Source organism: Triturus cristatus, chromosome 12, assembly GCF_964204655.1.
Source record: "Triturus cristatus chromosome 12, aTriCri1.1, whole genome shotgun sequence".
In the NCBI taxonomy this organism is placed as follows: Eukaryota; Metazoa; Chordata; class Amphibia; order Caudata; family Salamandridae; genus Triturus; species Triturus cristatus.
The window spans coordinates 651,686,310-651,710,339 of record NC_140595.1 but is presented as its reverse complement, the minus strand read 5'-3'; the positions used below and the strand labels follow the sequence as shown (position 1 = coordinate 651,710,339).

The window sequence follows — 24,030 nt, the reverse complement described above, 5'->3', positions numbered from 1 at the left end:
TAATAATACTGAGATGAACAGGTTGCGTTGGAGTGGTATTTGGCTAAATAATGCCAATACCTTACAGCTGATTTTAAGGTTCCCATTCGAAACGCTATTAAGAAACATAGCACCGAAAATTCACAGATTATGGGTTTTCGATGTCTGTAGGTGGTGTATAGAAATGAAAGCCCCCGTCCACCCACCCCAGTGGTGCGCTCCGTGTGCGAGGCCCCTTTAAGTGGCCACCAGGGCTGCGGAGGGGGCGTGGAGAGGGAATGGGGCGGGACGGGCGAGAGCTGGGCCCGGGACTCCTCTCTCCCCACGTCCTGGCTGTCAGAAGCCTCAGTCGTCGCTGACACGAGATAAGTAAAGGCGGTCCTCCCCGGGCGGGGGCAGAAAGGCGCGCCTCTGGGATGAGGAACATCTGCCCACATCTGCAGCATCTCAGAAACGGGGGCCGAGCCTGCGGAGAGGGTCCGAGGACTGTCCAGTGAAGGCCAGCGCGGACCGCCTCTGTTAACCGGGGCAGAGAGCAGCGGTGCCCGGCCGAGAGGAGCTCAGTCAAGCAGAACTCAAAGGAGAGGAGCTCGCGTGAGGAGCCCTGAAAAGAGGTGCTCAGTCCAGGAGCTCAACTGAGAGGATTCCTGTCCGGAGGAACTCAGTCAATAGGAGCCCAGTCAAGAAGCGCTAGATCAAGAAGAGTTCAGTCAAAAGGCGTTGAGCCTACAGGAGCTCAGTCAACAGGAGAGCAACAGGACAGCAAAGCTCAGCCAAAGAGTTCTAGCAAAGCAGCGCCAACACATGGAAGAAACTACTTCCACAGCGACCTGAAAGCTCAAAAACGCAGTCAAGAGGAACACAGCAGAACGAACAGCTCGGCAAAGGCCAGCAGAGCTGGGGTTTATCGGAGGAACCCCGAAACGAGTTCAGCCAAGTGGACTCCATCCAGTCCATCAAAGTGCAACGAGTCCAGGGGAGGAGGCCGAGCCCTGTCCAGCAGAGCCCAGCCTAGCAACGGAGCCCAGCCTAGCAACGGAGCCCAGCCAAGCACCAGGAGCTGAGCCAATCCTAGCACCCAGGACCTAAGCCCACCCTAGCACCAAGGACGTGAGCAGACATAGTACTCAGGATCTGAGCGCAGCCCGTGCCAGCCCCAATTCAGGCCACCCACCTGTGGTGATCGCAGACCCCCTGAACCCCGGGTCAGACTGGTCCAGACCCACGTCAGACGCACAGGGGCACCCCACAACCCACCCAATGACGGCCGAGATCCAGCAGCCCTCGGCGCAGCCCCCGGCCCAGAGCAGCCCCATGTCCGCTGCTCCCGACAAGCACCCGGGGGGGCCGGCCCCCGCCCTGGAGGCCGCCTCGTCCGGCGCCGCCAAGGCCAAGAAGAGCAGCGCCGGCATCCGGCGGCCCGAGAAGCCGCCCTACTCCTACATCGCGCTGATCGTCATGGCCATCCAGAGCTCGCCCAGCAAGCGGCTGACGCTGAGCGAGATCTACCAGTTCCTGCAGTCGCGCTTCCCCTTCTTCCGCGGCTCCTACCAGGGCTGGAAGAACTCGGTGCGCCACAACCTGTCGCTCAACGAGTGCTTCATCAAGCTGCCCAAGGGCCTGGGCCGGCCCGGCAAGGGCCACTACTGGACCATCGACCCGGCCTCCGAGTTCATGTTCGAGGAGGGCTCCTTCCGCCGGCGGCCCCGCGGCTTCCGCCGCAAGTGCCAGGCGCTCAAGCCCATGTACAGCATGATGAACGGCCTGGGCTTCAACCACATCCCGGACTCGTACAGCTTCCAGGGCTCGGCCGGGGGCCTGGCCTGCGCCCCCAACGGCCTGGGCCTGGACGGCGGCATGGGCATGATGAACGGCCACCTGTCTGGCAACGTGGACGGCATGGGCCTGGGGGGCCACTCGGTGTCCCACCTCACCTCCAACGGGGGCCACTCCTACATGGGCGGGTGCACGGGGGGCTCCGGGGGAGACTACTCCCACCACGACACAGGCTCCCCCCTGCTCACCGGCGGAGGGGTGATGGAGCCCCACTCTGTCTACTCCAGCTCGGCCTCTAGCTGGGGGCCCTCGGCCGCCGGCGGACTGTCTGGGGGCCCTCCCTACATCAAGCAGCAACCCCTGTCTCCCTGCAACTCGGGGAGCAACCCTCTGTCCTCGCACCCCTTGGAGCAGCCCTACCTTCACCAGAGCAGCCACAGCACGGCGGACCTGCAAGGTAAGATGCCCGCCTCATGCCAGCCTGTGCCGCCCCCTCTTCCTCATATCAGGCAGTATGGTCCCGTTGGGACATCCCTGCACCTCTCTGTGCCACTCACATTAAGCCAACATGTGCTACCTTCACGTACAGTCAGGCAGTGACATCCCATCTCTATACCTCTGTGTGCCATCCACCTTATGCCAGCCTGTGGTACCTCCATATCCTACTGCCAGGCAGTGGTTCCTAATTGTTACACCCCTATCACCCTCTGTCCGTCTCCTTCACTTTATGCCAACCTGTTTGTCCTGAACATAACATTATCAGGCGGTGGTTCCCAATTGCTACAAGCTATGCTAACCTGTACTATCTCCGCCCTCGCATCCAAGGGTAAGGCAGTGGTACCACATCGCTAGGGCCAAACTGGGACATAAAATGAGCCAGGGCACCACCATTAAATTGGCACCCGTTAGCGAACCAGATAGCTAGAAATGGGGCCCATATTTGCAAATGGGGCACACGTTGAACTTGGAAAGGCACTCTGGGAGTATTTTGCAAGGTGTGGGAGGCTGCATGCAGGTATGTTTGCTGCAGGCACTGTTTGTTGTAACATCAGGTAAAACAACAGTAAAAACCAGCCCACCTGGACATAAAAAGCCCTCCAAACAGCCAAAAGCACAGCCCACACTGACCTGCAGACCAGCTCATTGGGCACTGCCTCATTGCCCAGTAGGCCATCCGACCCTGTCCATTGCTCCATCTCTTTACACCAACGCCGGTATGCTAAACTACCTCACAAATGATGCCACACTCCTGATGGTGAATAGGCCTACCCCATATATCTCATCTCAACTTGCGCTGCCATATGCTATCTGCTCTATGCCAACCAGTGCTACCCCCATTCTTATGTAAGGCCTTGCAACCCCATTCATACTTCAATTTCTGCCACCATAGATACCAACCAATGCTGTCATTAGACTCACAGACGTCACGTTGTACAGCTCTTCTGCGTACTCTACCCCATGCTGTTTACCTTATGCATTCCCGAACTACAAGGCACTCTGTACATCAGGCTGCGAGACCGCATCCGAGCTCCGCAGGAGGCGACCCATCTAATGCCAGCACACCCAACTACTAGCACGTGGATCAACAACTTTACTCATACCACCCCATGCTGCCCACTTTACCTTAACAGGTACTGCCTGCCCACTCTGGCCGAGTTACATCGCCCACATCTCTGCTGTGTGGGAAACCGTGCTACCTATACCTATCACAACCCTTTTACTTCTAGGTTATGAAAAACGAGTTCACGTCCATCCATGTCACAAACAAGGCTAACAGTTTACCACCTCCATCCATGTAACAAACAAGGTTAACAGTTTACCACCTCCATCCACGTCACAAAGGTTACGAAATGCATAACAAACATTGTAACCTCCATCCGTGTAATAAACAAGATTAGCTGCAACCATACTGCAAACAAGGTTAACAGTTTACCACCAACCACGTAACAAAAAACAACCTTATCTCCATCCATATAACAAACACGGTTACATGAATGCACGAAACAAACTCAATTACTGCCTTAAGCCGCCATCCATATAACAAACAAGTTTACCTCCATGTAACAAACCAGTTTACCTCCATGTAACAAACAAGATTACCTCCATGTAACAAACCAGTTTACCTCCATGTAACAAACAAGATTACCCCCATGTAACAAACCAGTTTACCTCCATGTAACAAACAAGTTTACCTCCATGTAACAAACAAGATTACCTCCATGTAACAAACCAGTTTACCTCCATGTAACAAACAAGATTACCTCCATGTAACAAACAAGATTACCTCCATGTAACAAACCAGTTTACCTCCATGTAACAAACAAGATTACCTCCATGTAACACACCAGTTTACCTCCATGCATAATGAGTACTGTTACCTCTTTCCTCATAACTATGCTACCCCTCCTTGTACCAATGTTACCTCCATCCCAACAAGGAATGTATACCCTAACCACGTCACGTCCATCCTACAACAAGCAATGTTGCTCTCCTCCTTGATACTATGGCCCTGCTGTCCTCATAGCACGCACTGGTGCTGTTATCATTCTAACAGGGTTTCCGCCACTGTATACCAGAGTGCGTCACCGCCATGAATACCAGGCAATCCTCCACGTTTAGAACTAGCAGCGATTCCGCCATCTTTGTAACAACGTCACTCCGGTTCTTTTGACAAGCAGGGTGACGTCCACCGTGCAATCATGTCACCCATCACTACAGCACACAATGTCACTTCCACCCATTACAATAAAGACTGGCTCTCTCTTACCTCCTCCTTAGAACGATATTACCTCCATCCTTGTAACAAAAAGGGCATCTGTAACATGATTCACTCTCATCCTGATAATAAACTATGTTACCAGCGTACTTACTCCATACAAGGTTCTCTCATCCGTATAACAATGTTGTCCACGCGGGAAATCATGCTAACCCACCATTTCAACACTGTTACACCATCCATGCAGCAGTATTACCTCCATATTTGTGACAAAAAGGACACCTGACACATTATGACCTTTCCTCTCACCCTTATAATAAACTCTGTTACCACTAGTGTCCTCGCTACAACGCTACCTCATCCTTATAACAATGTTACCTCCGTCTATAAGAAGCAATGCTATCTTGTCCCATACGACGATGGTACACCACTCTTGTAACATTCTTACCTACGCCCTTGTAACTAAAGGTCACCTCCAACATTATAGCAAGTTACTCACATTGTTATAACAAACCACGTTACCAATGTACTTATTACAGTGTTACCCAGGCCTTCTAACAATGTTACATCCATCTATAAGGAGTAACGTTATCTCCACCCTTACAACACCACCCTTATAAGTAGGGCCACTGGACAGTGTAGACTACAATATGTGGCAAGGAAAGACAAATTATATGGCATAATGTGGCACATTTGTTGCTCTTATTTCTTCATTATTTTGTCACTCTTATAGATGATAGTACTGTCTGGGCAAAGATTTCACCTCATTGGTACCAGTTTAACAACCAAATACAGACATAGGCAGCTGAAAGATGACCAGTTAGCCTTTTTAAAGGGTCTTCATCTGTGAGCAAACGCGTCACCACATTTTTAGTAACTTTTGAGCCGTTTGAACTAGAAACATTTTTGGTTTAAATCTGCAGATTAATATGCAGCAGATGATGGATTGTGTGGGAAATGTGGGACAGTTACAATTATTTTTTTTACAAAAAAGCCGCAGATGCAGAATCGCAACACTCCAGGGGCCCTGCTTATAACCATTGGTTGAAATTGAATTATGGGAGTGCAGATTATCCCGGCCCCTAAGCACCTGTGGGCTACTGAAAAGTGTTGGCACTTTCCCATTCAAAGCATCGATCCCTGCAGAAAAGTGCAGCTACTCCCCCGTTCAAAGTGGAGAAAGGCCCATTTAAAGCGGTGCTTATGACCATCTTACCTCCATCCTTCCAAAGAACAGGACACTTCCAGCATTATGACAAGGTGACTCACATCCTTAATAAAAATCAAGTTTCCGGTGTACCTACTACAATATCATCTCATCCTTACAACCTTGTTACCTCCAGCTACAGAAAGCAACATTACGCCCACCCTTACAACAATGTTACATACACCATCTTTATTAAAAATGTTCCGTCTAATCTTACCACGGCGTTATAAACACAAAGTTACTCCGGTGGGTGGCAAGCGGTGCTACCCACACCCTATACCCGGTATCAAAGTCCCTATGGCCCTACTGCCCTGTCCTATCATACAAGCTTCATTTAATCCACCTGGTAAATAAGAATCCAGCCGCGCTATCCTCTTCCGCACCTCGATCGGCCCTTCTCATCCGCATTTCAAGCGAGGCTGCTGCCCCGCATGCGTGCCAGCTCCTAGCGACCAGTTCTATGGGCCTTGGTACCCACTTTACGACACACTGTACTGTCCGTCCCTCTGGCTTGAAGTGTGTCTCGTCCCTATATGGAGGTATGCAGCCGTCACTCACTCTTTAACCCATGGACCCTTCATCTAACGTAGCCGTATAGAACCGTTATGGGCCTTTCCATATGTAAACGTATGCAACCCACCCTTATATAACCCCGGGTGCCCCAATCTTATGCTAAGATGCCCTTCCAGTTTAACACTAGCTACACATTATTACGTCACGATATGCCGCCATGTCCGTTTATTAGCCAGAGCACCCCATTCTTCCATTAAAATATGGCCTCTCGTGCCTATATAACCTCATGTACCCATCCGACTCCCCCCATACAATTCAATTTACCCGATCCTCACGTTAAGACATACGGTCTCATCCAGATGTAAATCTTTGTGCCTCGTCCTTGCATCTATCCCGCCATATAAAGTAGACCAGACCACAAACGCTCTCCTTTCCAGGGCGTTGTGTACCCCTCTAACCCGCACACACACACACACACACACATTCTCCCACTTCCCACGCTATCGCGCACAGGCCATTTATAAATTTCGAGAAGCGACAAAGAGTGAGGCAGTTTCAAGCAGAAAACCTGGAATTTAAATGGCCATTCGCATGTTTACCCTTTGAGTTATTGCCATTTAAAAAACTCGATTAACATTGGATTTGTTTTTAATTACCAGACTGACGTAAATCAATCTATCTATCTATCTATCTATCTATCTATCTATCTATCTATCTATCTATATATATATCCTACTACCACCACCTCCCAACACACACGTGCATTCGAAACATGCACGTGTTCATGTGCTTACACACACTTAAAATATTTTTATACAGCTATACGAATTTGTGCAGGTAATCGCTTGATATCAGATATGTAATATCAGATATATGATGCGCACCTTAATGAAAAATCGCATACAGATATTCGTGTGAATACATGCCCATGCGTGTTATACGAACAGTATGCCTACATTTGTGTGTGAGCCTGTGTGTAGTACCCTCTCGTAGTGTGGGTTTTTATAAACGTGTTAAAAAGTTTATACACAAATACTGACATTTAAATACGTCAATTATTTGCCATTCGGGGCTGCGTTATACACACGGCGTCTGCATATTTGTGTGGCAGTGTGTAGTGTGACATGCTCCTGGAATACATATTTACATACCCCGGGTTACATGTTAGGCATGCAGATTTGAACATGCGATGTTATAAAAGTGTAAAAGTTCATATAAAGAAATGAAAGTGGGGATCTGCGACTCTGTAATGCACTTTTCAAACTTTGTTTTCCGTGTTTTGACTCACGCCTGTCCAGATCTGTGGCCTGTACCAAGGGTAAAGTAGAGCACATTTAATGCGGGGCTGCGAGGCAGGAAGGCATTAGGCTGGAGTCATCTGCCCCGCGGTCTCGGACACCGAGCCTGGGAACGGAGCAGCAAGCGGGACTCCTCGCCGGATTACATCAGAGTGTCTCGGGCCGAGACGGCCCGTCTGCGGCTCCCGGAGGCCCTGGAAGTGTCCGGCAGTTACAGTGGAGCCAGCGGGACGGGGCGTGGGAGGAGGCCGTCTGCAGGCCGGAGGCGGCCGGGGTCCCAGCTCCACAGGGACCGGAGATCTGTCCCCGTCCACCGGATGGCGCGGGTTCCCAGAGCCTCACCAAACACACACCTATATTCACATTCCCCAAGCCTCACAAACCCCATACATCTGCACTCGCACCTACACACACGCACAAACACAGACGCTCACTCACAAACTCACACACTAACACACCAGCAACATAAACTTACTTTCACAACGAAAGAGGCACTAAAATGCCCACACACAATCGATAGAAACAACGTTGCATATCCAGGTGCATACTCTACAATTCGGCGGTCGCACGCCAAACTGGACAGGAAGTACACTGCCCGAGACACACACAGACCACACACATAACACGGTCGTTCATAAAAAAACGCACCGCACACACATTCATCCTCACACACAGACAAACGTGTGCACAGATACACAAGTCTTACCACACATCAAACAAGGCCACACACACACGTTCACGCATGCGCACACGAACACAAAATCATCTCGCGCAGAGAAACTGCCACAACCCCCTAAAACACACACACCTCCACACACACACCAAAAACCAATAAACCCAGGGGTATTTTTCTATTCTGACCTCAGTTAGGGGTGGGAGAAAATTCCCCTTCCTAGAGCGGTCCTTTGTGGACGAAAAGTACCCCTGGCTCTGTTGACATCGAACCTGTCTAAGCCCCGGGCGAGGGGGAGGGGATGAGCGTCGAGCTTCCGGTTGGGTCAGGCTGACCCCTCGTGCAGGGGCAGCTACATCCAGAGTGAGTTGATCGACTATTTCTCTGATCCTTTAGAAAAGCGTCCATGTCTTTTCATATCTGACCGAGGCCCGAAAAAATGTCATTTAATATCTCACTCAGAAGGACTAGAACGTCTGAATTATAAAGTCTAACCCTGAACCGTGTGTGAGGCTATCGCTTTATAGCTAATGCTAACACACTGGAAAACCTGACTCTTAGCTTGAATTATTATCCCCTGGAAACACTGACATTTACATCTAACTCCGAGATGCCGAGTGCCTGACCATTAACACCTCAATTTGAACCACTGAAGTATCCGTCGTTTTACATCTGACACCGAAACCCCGAGGAAGCTGCCAATGACGCATTGAAACACTGAAAATCTGTACTTTAAAATCTCACCGTGACCACTGGCGAGGCTGACATTTTATTTCAATTGTGAAAGGCCGGGAAAGGTGACGCTTAGCATCTCAAATCGAGCACCGTAAACGCTGACGTTTTACATCTCCCCTGCGGAACGTCGGGAAGGCCCGCGAGCTCTGGCTTATGTCAGCGGGTCTGCTGGAAACGCCAGCATTTGTTTGACATCTCTCGGGGGAGACATACTGCAAATGCTGGCCTTCCCTGCTACATCTCGCGCTGGTCAAGTGAAAAGGACGGGCCCCGCTGCAGGCTGACCTGGGGATCCGGCCTGCCCGTGCCCGCAGAGGCTACGCTCATTCGGGTATCAATAAAGATGTGTTTAATGCTTCCCTTGTGACTGGGCACACAGATCGCACGTCACATTGCTTTACTTTGATAAATGGCTGTTCATTAAAAAATGCAGAGAACACATTCCGTAATAGCAGCGCGTGCAATCTAGAGTAACCCCAGCTATCTGCAGCGCTTAGAAACTGTGGAGGAGCGGCGCTATAAAATATGTTTTAACACACAGCTATACAAACTCCTTCAGCGGGGGAGTTAGGGGGCTGACGTCTGGGTCCCTCTGCGCTAGCATAAACTGCAGGAGCCTAAATTACGCCACTGGCCAGAGGTCACTCCAGGTCGTGGTGGAATAGGAGCCGCAGGAAACGGCCATCACGATGTCAGGGCACTTTGTACTCCTTGTAAGACACAGAAAACAGACGCGTGAGGGGGCCCCGGGGAGCCATAATGCAGAACAAGCAAGAGCTGGAACCGGGGTACGGCCTGTAACTTAGGAGAAACAAGAGATAAACAGAGCGAGTGTGGGACGGCTCCCCCCTGACCCCCCAAATTGGGGTCCTCAGACAGGGATATGTATCTTGAACATTAGATGCCTTTATGGGTGTGACCATTAAAATGGCTGACATGACGGTATACACTGCCTCTAAAATAATATAATTAAAACGGATATGTGTGCTTATTTCCCTGCGTTGGGGACCCACCCCGGGCCCACCTTGAGCTCCCCGCACCCTCCCCCGGACGTGTAATGTTATTGGGTGAGAAACACTGCGCAAGTTCGAGCTCTTAATAAAGGCGAGGCTTCTGGTCACACGCTGATGGCATCGACTCCAGAATAGGGCACAGGCGGCGCTTTGCGGAACATAGCTCCTCGCCGGCCAGAGGATAGGAAACAGACAGCGCTATGTGGAACATTGTTCCTATCGCGTGCCAGGAAAGGGCAAAGAGGCTGCACAGGCGGCGCTTTGCGGAACATAGCTCCTCACCGCCCAGAGGATAGGACTCAGACAGCGCTATGTGGAACATTGTTCCTATCGCGTGCCAGGAAAGGGCAAAGAGGCTGCACAGACGGCGCTATTGAGAACATAGCTCATCGCCATCTCATGATGGGTTTCACGCGGCGCTATGTAAAACATAGCGCCTCGTCTGCATAAGGATAAGGCAGCGCTTTAAATGAAAATACAGAAGCGCTGGTACTCGGTGTATAGGGTAGTTTCCTCCTAAAAAGGGATGGTACTCTTCCACCAAATATATTGTGCTGAGAAGTGCAGTAACTCTCCCATTCCAATTCAAGTGTGCAGGCAGCAGAACCGGAGAATACCTGCCCATTTATAGTACTGGGATAGGGCTCACAGACGGCGCTATGTGGAACATTGCTCCGCGCCGGCCTCGGTATGAGGTGCTATGTCGAACATGTACGTGTGCCCCAGGATAGCAGGGCCCAGACTGCGCTATGAGGAACAATTCTGCTTGTCGGGCTTTGTGGAACATACTTAGCTCCTCACCAGCCCCTGATTGTGCACAGTCGGCGCTATTTGGAACATTGCTCCTGGCCAGATAGGGTACAACGGGCGCTACATGGAATGAAGGTCTTTTCCGCCCTCGCCTTCTCCGCATAAGGCACACGGATCGCTCTATTAAACGCTTCCCCAGCTCTGCGGTGCCGGAGCCGAGCTTCGTTGGGGGCCGCGGCCCCGGGCTCCACATCTGCTTCGGATTTGCGATGTGATGGGCGCAGCTCAGCACAACAGCGCTTGTGTCTGGAGCTCAGTGGCCCACCGCGGCGGATTCCAGTCAGGGTCGGGTCTGACGTCAGCAGGCAGACACTGACCCATCTGCTGCGTCCTGTTCCCGTCTTTAGCGGCGGTCGGGGCTTCGGGGCGCTTGGGTCACTCACTGCCTGCTTCACGCAAAATAACGACCCACAAGTAAAATGCAAACAAGCGTGTCCATAAATAAATCGCAGCTCAAATGAACCCTTACCACCTCTGCCCACTAAACGGGTCACTAATCTTTTAAAGAAACCGGCTACAGAGTCTAGCCCAAGCGATACCAACCAAAAACCACAAAAGAACAGTTCACTATTCCAGGCTGGTTTCAGGTTTAGAAACTCCTGTTCTACGCCACGCATGATGTGTGAAACATCGCATTAATACCAAGAACAATATATATATATATATATATATATATATATAATGCCCTGTTTAATGTATGTTGGCATGTAAAATATTAACATAATAAATTAACACAGTGAATAGATTGTTATTATCAGTTCTTTAAATTTAAATAGTGCTAGATAAAGCAACACCCATTGCCAAAAGTAGGGCGTTGGTGTTTTACAAAAGCAGTGACATGCATGTAAAAAGAGAAAAGTGGCTGAAGTTTGACCAAACACTTTAAATGCCAATACCCTACGAACATTCTTAATAAAAAAAATGCCAAAGAGTCCACTAGCTCATCTAACTATAAAACAAGCTTTATGTTTACTTCTAAATATTTCAATTGCGCTATGGCCATGTGGACGATAGCGACATAAACCTTCCGTTTGCGTCTTTGAATAAAATATTGTAAAAACGTGTCTTTAAAAAATCACATTGTTGTGGATTGTGAATTATGCACATTTCAGGCTTCCCACTTTGGCTGCCTTATTTGCAAATCCCACGTACAGATGCCTGTTGTTGCTTTCGCCTCCTGAAGCCGTTGCCCCGGTTGTTTCTGTCCGTTCCTGTCTCCTCCCGGAAGTGGGGGTTGGGCAGGTAAATACAGAGCCCTGCGCGGCAGTGGCGCTGTCAGAGCAGCCAAACTGCTGCGATGCAGAGACAACTCATCCAATATTCCAAGTTCAGTCCTAGGATATTCGGGGGAAGTGCAACTTTCCCCAAAATAGTCAAGGCCGCGTTGTTTATGTTGTAAAATCTGTCCTGTAAAATGAAGTGGGGAAAGGTTAGAAAATACACAAATACTGGATAACCGGATTGAAAATTATTTGGCACCTAAGGTCCGTCCTTTGAACATCTACCCCAGGTTGCAGCGGATGCCAACAAACTGCCCAGCTCAGGGATACTCCTTTCATCTGCACTGATAAAAAGCGTGACCCTTCTCGGGATTCGAACCTGCGACGTGTAAATTGCAGCCAGATTTCAACGGCAACTGTTCAAACGCAGCCCTGTATTGTTGTTCTGGTCTGTGATGCGCATGTACATAACCTCCACTGGCAGCCACTATTACATGTAATTTACCTCATACATACTCGTCAGGGATACCCCGAAAGTGTGACTGGATTTCCCTGTTTTGCGAGTAATAAGCCCAGTTCTGTGGCTTGTTTTGCATTGCATGTATTCAAGTTGTACATATTTTCTGTTTCGTTGGTATGTTGGTGGTCGCGTTTGTAGAAGCAGGTCAACATCCGGCAAACCGAACCGTTATCACCCCCCACGTCCACACACGCGCGCGCGCACACAACCACGAGGGAAACAAAAGTGCGTTTCCAAAAGCCACCAATTGATAACTCAACATTGATACCCGCGCATTCAAAAGGGGTGCTTTATCCAGCCCTATGTCTGCACGTTAAGACATAAAGCAAGACACACACTTAATAAACAAAGTGTTTCTAATTCTGTCAAGTCTAAACAATACAATTTCCACATCTTCTTATGTAAGAGATATTCCTAAAATGGCGCCCATCATACAAAGTTAATAATGTTTACAACTACTGCTTTAACATGGCAGCTCGCGCACCGCGCAGCGCTAGCTAGGCCCATCATATCATCATAGTTAGGCCCAGCTGTCCTCGTCAGGAACACGTTGCTGGGTTGATACCTTGCTTTGCCGCCCCGCAATTTAAATATTTATATCCCATACAAATATATAACACTTGAACAATGAACGCATGCCTTTAAAGGCGTTCCATCGCTCCCCTGTCTTTTCTGTGCATGCAATAATCCCTCCCTTTATAAATCACGTCTGTACTTGCCCTGATACTACCCTACTGGGATTAATTCGTCCCGTTGGTTGCGGGTGGTGGGCAGCGGCATTATTTCTGGGCACAGGGACTTATTTTTCACCATCAGACTTTGACTTGGCAAGAGGGAGCAAGGTGGAAAACTAAGAAAGAGGGAGCAAGGGAAAGGGAAACCGTGACCGGCAAAAAATGAGTTAGAGAGACAAGAAGTGTTGAGAGCTGGAATAAAGAGACCTGAGGTGGAATTAAAGCTCGGCAGACTTCACACTCAGCAAGCCCGACATTTGGCATCGCTAATATAAATATATATTTTTTAAAATAGGCGCTACTTAATGCGGAAGTTTAACAGCGCGCGCAGTGCACTGTAACCAGTGAGCCCGAGACGGGGGAGAGCTCTCAAGGCGAAGAACCACAGCAGCCAAATTTGACTTCAAATGTGCCCCGAGTTCTGTTCCAAAAACATCTGCGACCTCAGGGGTGCGGCCTTGCCTGTGCGCACGCACCCACGCCGGCCCACACAATACCCCAGTCAATTTCTGTCGATTTATTTATCCACTGATGATTCATTAAAACCATTATAACGTAAAATGCCATTTAAAAAAACGGTTTTTATTAAACCAGGATGATTAAACTTGTATCCTGGCAGTCCGGGGACATTTTCAGAGCATCCTGGCTTCGCGTCCCTGCCGACGGGCGCTGCTCGACGTGTCCCGGATCTGCGCACTGAGGCGAGGGCCGCCCGAGCGCTCCTCTCTCTCGGGAAGGAGGCCTGGCCGAGCGCGCGCACAGGCACCAGATTTGGCCGATGAAGACTTTGGTTTTTCGAGCCGGGTGAGTGGCCCCGCAGTGGCCACAGCTGGCTGGGGTTCTGTCCCTGCTGTTTGTTTTCAGAACTGGATAAATGTTTCTGCAGTGACCAGAGTGGTCTGAGGGTTCTGTCACGGAATGAAAGGAGGTGTGGTGAAATTCAACATGGCCAGGCCACTAGAACTATGCGGCAGGGGAGGGTTAAATTGTGCACCAGGGTTGTCCAAATTATGCGCAACTAAGGCAAATTACAGGCAAATTATACAGCATAATGCTTACATTTTGTGCTGGTGTTACTTTATTATCTATACTTTTTTTATTTCATATATTATCTTTTTTTAAATGTTCACACAGCCTCAGCAAATCTTTGACCTCATTTGTAACAGTTTAATATTCAAACACATCAATATTTAAAGGACAGGTGGCTAGTCAAACTTTGCGAAAGGCCTTCCTCTGCAGGCAACACCTGCCGCTGCGTTTTTAGTAACTTTTTAACCATTTGAGCTAGGAATATTTTCCTTCCTAAAATCTGCAGATTATGCAGCAAATTATAGGATTATGTGGCAAATGCAACAAATCCATAACGATGCAGAAAACGCTGCGGCCGCAAAATCACATATTTTCAGTATCCCTGCTGATAGGGACAGTTAGAGCTGGCTAATGTTTGTCTTTGTAAGGTTACTTAGAGGTCGGCCAAGTTCTTTTTGTTTTTTAATTTCTAGAGCAATTAGAGTTGACTGAGTGTTCATGCTGTGACCCGTGCTGGCCAACTTCTCTTTGGAATGACAGGGCTGGTCACTCAATCTTGGATTAGAATTACTAGAGCTCTGTAGGCCGGTAAGTGTTTATGAGGTAAGTACAACCTAGTGGTATTTGCATGGCCAGTGGTTTCTGAAGCTCTGGAGCTGGCCAAGTTCTCAGGGAATGGCCTTGGCTGGCTGATTGTGCCTGGAAGAGCATCTTCAGTGTTCGTGGACTGGCCCGGCGCTCTAGAACTGGGCAAGTGTTCGAGAACTGGCCAGGGCTTGCCTTTTGAGAATGCTTAGAGCTGGACTGGTGTCCCTGCGGATGTTGGAGCTGTCGAACTCTCACCTGGCACTGTGTTTTTGGAATGACCAAGTCTGGCTAACCATTCTGGGCATTTCTAGAGCACTAGCACTGACTAGGTGTTTGTGAATTTCCAGAGCAGGCTGACTGTTCTCGTAATCGCGAGAGCTCTAGACGTGGCCAAGTGTTCCTGGAGCGGACAGGGCTGTTACATCATTCTAGGAATTGCGAGAGCTCTTGAGCTGACATGTTCACGGAGTGCCAAAGGCTGCATGACTGCTCAGTGAGTTTCCAGAGCTACAGAGCTGGCTCAGTGCCCATGGCTTGGCCATGCTGGCGAACTGTTCTTGGACTTTCTAGAGAACTTGATAGAGCACTAGATCTGGTCAAGTGTTCATGGCATGGCCAATGCTTTCTAACCATTCTAGGAATTTCTAGTGCACTGGATCTGGCCAAGGGTTCTTGGAATGGCATCTCTGGACAACTATTCTCAGAATTTCTAGAGCAACTGCTGGAGCATTAGATTTGGCCAAATATTCTTGGAACGGCCAACCCTGGCTAACCGTTCTTGGAATTTCTAGAGCACTAGATCTGGCCAAGTGCTCTTTGAATGGTCAACGTTTGCTTACAGTTCTTGCAATTTTTAGAGCACTGGGTCTGTCCAAGTGTTCCATTGTTGGAATTTCTAAAGCACTAAGGGGTAGATTTATGTTTCCTGGCGCATCCCTGCAAATCAGCAGGGATGCGCCAGGAAAGATGCGTCACGCAAGTTTACCCTTGCGCCACCACAGATGCGCCGCATTTACAATGCAGCACATCATGGCGCACGGATAAACAGATGTGTGACGCATCTAATGGCATAAGGGCGGCGCATTGCTGGAGTCGTGTCGCAAGCACAACGCAACTCCAGCAATGCTCAGGGGCTGCCCATACCGAACATGCTGCGTCATGCCTTACGCCTGCTTCAAGCAGGCGCAGGGTTTTGACGCAGCAGCGTCGGAAAAGTGACTCAGTGAAATCTTGTAGATTTCACTGCGTCACTTTTCCGAGGCTTTTCCCCGACGGAACGCCCACCCTGCATACATTAAACCTGACGCAGGTTTAATGTAGCGCATGGCTTTACAACGTGACTCATCTCCCTAGATGCGTCACGTTGTAAATAAGGCGCAACATGGCGCATGGTTTACGCCGCCGCTTCGTCACAGAAGTGACGCAACGGCGGTATAAATGTCTCGCAAGGGGCTTGTAAATCTGCCCCTGAATCTGGCCAAGTGTTCTTGGAATGGCCATAGCTGGCTAAACGTTATTGTAATTTCTAGAGCACTAGATCCGGCCATGGGTTCTTGGAATAGCAACTCTGGCTAACCGTTCTTGGCATTTCTAGAGCACCTGCCAGAGCATCAGATCTGGCTCACCATTCTTGAGATTTCTTGAGTACTAGATCTGGTCAAATGTGCATGGCATGGCCAAGGCTGGCTAACCATTCTTGGAATTTCTTGAGTACTAGATCTGGCCAAATATTCTTGGAATGGCCAACCCTGGCTCACCATTCTTGAGATTTCTTGAGTACTAGATCTGGTCAAATGTTCATGGCATGGCCAATGCCGGTTAACCATTCTTGGAATTTCTAGAGCACTAGATCTGGGCAAGTGGTCTTGGAATGACGAAGGCTGCCTCACCGTTCTTGGAATTTTTATAGCACTTTCTAGAGCACTAGATCTGGCAAAGTGTTCTCAGAATGGCAATGCTGGATAACCGTTCTAGGAATTTCTAGCGCACTGGAGTTGGCTAAGTGCTTGTGGAATTGCCAGAGCTAAATGATTGGTCTCAAAATCACTAGAGCGCTTCAGCTTATTCGTTCTCATTATGCGAAAGGTTGGCTGATTGCTCAATTGCCAGAGGCCTAGAACTAACTGAGTGTTCATGGCATGGCCGACACTGGTCAACCATTCTTAGAATTTCCAGAGCAGATCCGGCCAAGAGTTCTTGGGATGGTAGAGCTCCGGAGTTGGTTGAGAGTTCTTGGGATGGTAGAGCTCCGGAGTTGGTTGAGAGTTCTTGGGATGGTAGAGCTCCGGAGTTGGTTGAGAGTTCTTGGGATGGTAGAGCTCCGGAGTTGGTTGAGAGTTCTTGGGATGGTAGAGCTCCGGAGTTGGTTGAGAGTTCTTGGGATGGTAGAGCTCCGGAGTTGGTTGAGAGTTCTTGGGATGGTAGAGCTCCGGAGTTGGTTGAGTGTTCATGGAATGGCGAGGTGGGCCCTTCTGAGCATGGATAGACCTGGATAGGTGTTTCCTTCTGAAGGCTGGAGTGGGCTGAAGCGTAAAGCAAAGAGCCCTGGCACATGGGCCCTGCCCCTGCAACGAATGACTATAGCTGGATAGTGATACTTGCAACTGGATCATAGTTCTGAGAGTCATGTGTCAGCTGGGGTGACTAGAGGACATCTCTGCCATGGTGGCTATGGGTAAGTGTCTTCTCTGGTCTCTTACTTAGTAGTGGCTCCTGGAGGGAGTGCTGTGGGGTGGTGGGGCGGGGGAAGTAAACTCCGGCATACGGCCGAACGGAGGTAAGTACATAAATAAATAAATGAAACAAATTACATTGCGCACGCAGCAACCCCACATGGCGATGCAGAGTGTGCAATGTAATTTGTTTTATTTATTAATTAACTTACCTCTGTTCGGCCGTATGCTGAAGTTTACTACCCCCCACCCTGCCCCTCCCCCACCGTGCCTCACCGCCCCGCAGCACTCCCTCCAGGAGCCGCTACTGCTGTACTGCTGTGAGTGGTGGTCAATATATTTCTTGTGTTCCACACCTGCCACCAAAAGTTTAGTTGAATGTTCTCTCTGTTCTGTCCCTTCTGTGGACAGACGGGGCACTGGGAGTGGCGGAGGGTAGTGCTGGAATGGTGTTCTGTAGAGTTTCTTGGCTGGGGCTGAGGGGTTACTGTATCCTGCTGTCTGAAGCTCAGAGTTCTCTGAATTTCGATGACCTGGCTTCGTGTTCTCTGGCGTGGAGGTTGAAGGAGCCACGTTTTTCCCATATTTGTCTTGCAGGTGCTAAGTGGTCTCTGTAATGTAATGTCCGGGGCTACCTGGGTGTTATGCACGCTCTCTGCATTATGGGGACTTCATCTTCTCTATACCCTTGTGGTGGGTTGTGTTATTTATGTTTGGGTGGTTTTGGTGAAGTAATCTCCATATTCAGAGAGCTGGGGTCACCTATTCTGTATATTCATATGGCTGAGGCTCGTACTGTCTGTCGTCTAATGGCTGGGCCGAGAGCTTCATATATCAACTCATGCGTGTGGCGCAGTGCTCTCTAGACTGATGGCTGGGGTTCAGTGCTCTCTAGACTGATAGTTGGGGCTCAGTGCTCTCTATCATCTAATGGCAGGGACTCCGCTCTCTCTATGCTGATGGCTGGGGCACAGTACTCTCTATCACCTGATGGTGGCTGGGACTCAGTGCTCTCTATCATCTAATGGCTGGGACTCAGTGCTCTCTATGCTGATGGCTGTGGCACATTACTCTCTACCACCTGATGGTGGCTGGGGCTCAGTGCTTTCTCTGCTGATAGCTGGGGCACAGTACTCTCTATCATCTGATGGTGGCTGGGGCTCAGTGCTTTCTGTGCTGATGGCTGGGGCACATTACTCTCTATCATCTGATGGTGGCTGGGGCTCAGTGCTTTCTCTGCTGATGGCTGGGGCACAGTACTCTCTACCACCTGATGGTGGCTGGGGCTCAGTGTTTTCTCTGCTGGTGGCTGGGGCACAGCACTCTCTATCACCTGATGGTGGCTGGGGCTCAGTGCTTTCTCTGCTGATGGCTGGGGCACAGCACACTCTATCACCTGATGGTGGCTGGGGCTCAGTGCTTTCTCTGCTGATGGCTGGGGCACAGTACTCTCTACCACCTGATGGTGGCTGGGGCTCAGTGCTTTCTCTGCTGATGGCTGGGGCACAGTACTCTCTATCATCTGATGCCTGGGGTTCAGTGCTCTCGATCATCCGATGGCTGGGGTTTAGTGCTCTCTATCATCCGATGGCTGGGGTTCAGTGCTCTCTATCATCTGATGGTGGCTGGTGCTCAGTGCTCTCTATCATCTATGGCTGGGTCTCAGCGCTCTCTATCATCCAATGCCTGGGGTTCAGTGCTCTCTATCATCTGATGGCTGGAGTTCAGTGCTCTCTATCATCTGATGGTGGCTGGTGCTCAGTGCTCTCTATCATCTATGGCTGGGGCTCAGTGCTCTCTATCATCCAATGCCTGGGGTTCAGTGCTCTCTATCATCCGATGGCTGGGGTTTAGTGCTCTCTATCATCTGGTGGTGTCTGGGGTTCAGTGGTCTCTGTGATCTGATGGTGGCCGGTGCTAAGTGCTCTCTATCATCTATGGCTGGGGCTCAGTGCTCTCTATCATCCAATGCCTGGGGTTCAGTGCTCTCTATCATCCGATGGCTGGGGTTTAGTGCTCTCTGTGATCTGATGGTGTCTGGGGCTCAGTGCTCCCTGTGATCCGATGGCTGGGGTTTAGTGCTCTCTGTGATCTGATGGTGTCTGGGGCTCAGTGCTCTCTGTGATCTGGTGGTGTCTGGGGTTCAGTGCTCTCTGTGATCTGATGGTGTCTGGGCCTCAGTGCTCTCTGTGATCTGATGGTGTCTGGGGTTCAGTGCTCTCTGTGATCTGATGGTGTCTGGGCCTCAGTGCTCTCTGTGATCTGATGGTGTCTGGGGCTCAGTGCTCTCTGTGATCTGATGGTGTCTGGGGTTCAGTGCTCTCTGTGATCTGATGGTGTCTGGGGTTCAGTGCTCTCTATCATCCGATGGCTGGGGTTTAGTGCTCTCTGTGATCTGGTGGTGTCTGGGGCTCAGTGCTCTCTGTGATCTGATGGTGTCTGGGGCTCAGTGCTCTCTGTGATCTGGTGGTGTCTGGGGCTCAGTGCTCTCTGTGATCTGGTGGTGTCTGGGGCTCAGTGCTCTCTGTGATCTGATGGTGTCTGGGGCTCAGTGCTCTCTGTCATCTGGTGGTGTCTGGGGTTCAGTGCTCTCTGTGATCTGGTGGTGTCTGGGGCTCAGTGCTCTCTGTGATCTGATGGTGTCTGGGGCTCAGTGCTCTCTATCATCTGGTGGTGTCTGGGGCTCAGTGCTCTCTGTGATCTGGTGGTGTCTGGGGCTCAGTGCTCTCTGTGATCTGATGGTGTCTGGGGTTCAGTGCTCTCTGTGATCTGATGGTGTCTGGGGCTCAGTGCTCTCTGTGATCTGGTGGTGTCTGGGGCTCAGTGCTCTCTGTGATCTGATGGTGTCTGGGGCTCAGTGCTCTCTGTGATCTGATGGTGTCTGGGGCTAAGTGCTCTCTATCAGCCGATGGCTGGGGTCAGTGCTCTCTATATTATATGTGTAAGATGTATGTACTCTGCATTCGGATATCTAGGGTTCATTGCGTCCTTTGTTCTGATTGATGCTGCTATGTGCTGCATATTTTAAATGTTGTCGGTTTCTGTTCTTTGTATGGTGCTCCTGCTGTGAGTAGACCGTGTACTGTTTCTTGTAAATTTTTTAAGGATCTGAGGATTTTTTTTACAAACCTCTATTGAAATCCCAACATTTTAGACAATTTAGGTCGACATATTTATATTTTCAATCACTTCCAAATGTGTACTCATGTGTGGTATTAGCTCGATTCTTGTGGGCTGCTATTTTCAGAAGGAAGTCGCTAACTGCTTTATGCTAAATTGCACATGCTTTTTATCTGTACTTATATCTTTTAAAAAACATTTTTTTAAATTCTTTTAAATGTACTGTTATGTACAATTTTATGATTCATCACTCTGAATCGAATACAGATGATTATGATATGAAATATGAGTAGAAAGTGATGCGTGTCCTTTCTCTCTTTCTTGTGCAGGAATCCCGCGGTACCACACACAATCGCCCAGCCTGTGCGACCGGAAAGAGTTCGTCTTTTCTTTCAACACTATGGCCTCGTCGGCCATGCACCCGGCCAACAGCGGTTCCTATTACCACCAGCAGGTGACATACCAGGACATCAAGCCCTGCGTCATGTGATGCCTTAGCGGGCGCATTGGGACAGCCACCCAGGACACGCAAGGACCTGGGCTATAGGAAGCTAGGACCCTCCACGGTAGGGTCCAGCCACCTCCACATCCGGGGATCTAGACCCTTCCAGACCCCTCCACAGCCAGGGCACAGCCCCGCCCCAGCCCATCTCCCCTTGAGGTATATAACCAGGCGGCCCAGAGCAGACTGTGGAATATCTTTGAACCTTGATGGCTCTGTCCTTGGCCCGAAGGAGGTTGGTGAACACACGGAGCGGTGTTTTTTATTTTCAAAAATGTAACTGTGCCAGTTGAACAAATCACCACAAAAATGATCTTTCCTTTTTCTTTGCTACAAAAACGAGTCGTTATTGTATGAGTGAGGATGCTGTGCACCTAAGAGATATATCTTAAAAAATACTTTTGCGCATTGTTTTATGTTTTTTTTCTGATGGGAAAAAAACAGAACGCCTGAATTTAAGAAACCCGGATAGTGTAACTAAATGATGATTTAAACACAGAGTTAGATTTATGATAACTACTATAATATCTATTTTTTTTCTAAATCATTGCCCAACAAATGTGGTGACGCAAAGTCACTTATTTCTACATGCGTGATGCCAACAGTGCCTTAATATTCTAAACATCTCCAGTGCCCTGTTTTAGAAAAAGCAAATTATTAATTTTAAATGCCGGAAAATAAGAAGTTATAATCAATGCACCTGTGTTCCTCTAAAGCATTTTTTCTTCTTTTTGGAGTAACATGTTTGCCACTTAGAACGGTTTCTTATCATTATTATGCAGACAGGTATTCCTTCTTACTGTTCACCTCGGACACATATGAGGCCAGCCAAGTGTCATTTTAGCTCCAGAAACAGTTGGGACGTTACTGTACTTAAACACACGGTTTCGGGGTAGCTCCTTGCAGAGATATTACAGCACTTTTTACATCAAGGCGCTTCCTGTTATTTATTGTACTATTTTTATTCTTTCTCCTATCGAGAGACACCTCATAGCCTCATTTTATCAGTATTACAGCGGTGTACTTTGTTGGCAATATTTGCCGTGAAGAACTTTTTAGATAGCAAATGTAAATATAAAATAAAACCAGAACAGTGTAAAAACAAGCAATTCTGTATGTTTTATATAAATGTACATACGACGGACTTACTTTTTTCATTGTTGTTTTTTTAAATGTTTAAAATTTTGGATGTGACACATTTTTAATTTCCTTCTGCACTGTAAAAAAAATGACAAATATGTTTTCACCGTTGTGTATTTTTTTAAAGGACAAAAAATAACGCCTGTATAACACAGTCTACATAGAAAAGTGTAATAAAAGCAATTGGTGTAAACTGTTCACATAAGACTCTATTATGATTTATTAAATATTCAGGAATAATGTTGGAACTACCACTCTACCTCCCACTGCACACTGTATAATACATAACAGAAAACAGGCCCGGGCTCCAAAATAAAAGTGGCCCCATTAGTGAATTAAATCCTAAAACTGTTTGCAAATTGGGTCAGGTTTGAACTGCTAAAGAAACGCTATATACGTGTTTTGCAGGATATGGAAGACGGCATGGATTTGAGCTCACTGCAGGTAATGTTTGTTTTAATATCAGGGAAATCAACAGTAAAAACCTGCCTAGCAGATAATAAAAAACAGGACAACAAACGCCCAAAAACCCATTCCACCCTCCGACCTCTCTGACCAGCCCATGGGCACAGCCTGATAGCCCGCCCTACTCACCAGATGACCCTTAGAATGTAGAGTTGGAAAAAAGGTGGTTTGCAGGGGCCTATAAGCGGCCAGTTCATCTTCATCATCAAAATCCATTATTCGATCAATTACAAAATGATCATAAAAGTATAAGCGGCCAGTTAAATAATCTACTAAGGAAAATTGATAATAAAAAAAAACAACCTTTGGAACCTTTTAATAAGATGAGAACCGTAAAATTATGTTTTTAAATATTTGCCGACAATATTGCCTACTATATTACAGCAATGTGAAATTGCAAAAAATGTATAATACATTTGCTATGGTACCACAGTATTGTAGAATAAATATAGTTTGACAAACTCAATAAATATCATTAACAAAATTAGCACCCTATATTATAAAATCTACAATCCACTCCTACAATATTTAGGTAAATTATAATTTGGACACAGTATTTACGTCAGGCGATATTTTTTTAAACTACATTCTGACATACACACTCTGCAGTTGCACCTCTGTGTTGAGATTCAGTCTTGAGTCCCAGAGAAAGACATATAATATGTTATTTGAAATGTTGGCCTTTGGCAAAAACACAATCCACAACCCACTCATAATGTAATGGGGTTTTTGTAGGGTCTGGATTCCTTGGGACTTTACAGAGAGCATGTTCCCCCTGGGTCCCCAACCCATGGGGGGCTCTGGAATTATCAGGTACCCTTTGATGTGATCTATGTTTTCACTGTCAGTTTACCTCAGTCCAAACATTTAATTGAAAAGGAACTCACTGAAAAATAATACACCAACATTTAGATGAAAAAAGAATAAGAGTGTAGGTTGGGACTACGGTTATCCCACATGCTCATAGTCCAGCACTGCTATGGCTAGGCTAGGGTTCAAAGGTGAGCCAGGTAAGATCAGAGGTAGGGTCAATAGTAGATTGTTGTGGTGAAAGTAGGAGAAAGGTAAGGGTCACGATTTGTACTTGGGTCTGGTTTAGAGGTGGGATTATGTTACTAAGCACATTAAACTAATGCTACATAATTGCAAAGGAGTGGGGTATTTTAATTGACAAATCAGTACTGTTTTTCATTGTGAAAATTTCGGAAGACTTATTTTTCAACTACAGGGCTGTTTGAGTGCAAAGCATATCATAAGAGTCCCATATTGTGATGTAGATTAAGGATTACAGGCCATTGTTGGAAAGATTAGTATAATGCT

The 24,030-nt window shown here is 48.2% G+C and overlaps 1 protein-coding gene across 1 annotated transcript; it reads left to right on the top strand.

Moving 5' to 3' along the window:
- Window positions 1-317: 317 nt before the first annotated feature.
- Window positions 318-22,443, top strand: FOXF1 (forkhead box F1). Its single transcript, XM_085637808.1, has 2 exons — window positions 318-2,212; window positions 20,933-22,443. Exons 1-2 carry the CDS (start codon window positions 1,240-1,242, stop codon window positions 21,091-21,093), a joined length of 1,134 nt encoding a protein of 377 aa, XP_085493934.1. The 5' UTR covers window positions 318-1,239; the 3' UTR covers window positions 21,094-22,443.
- Window positions 22,444-24,030: the final 1,587 nt, after the last annotated feature.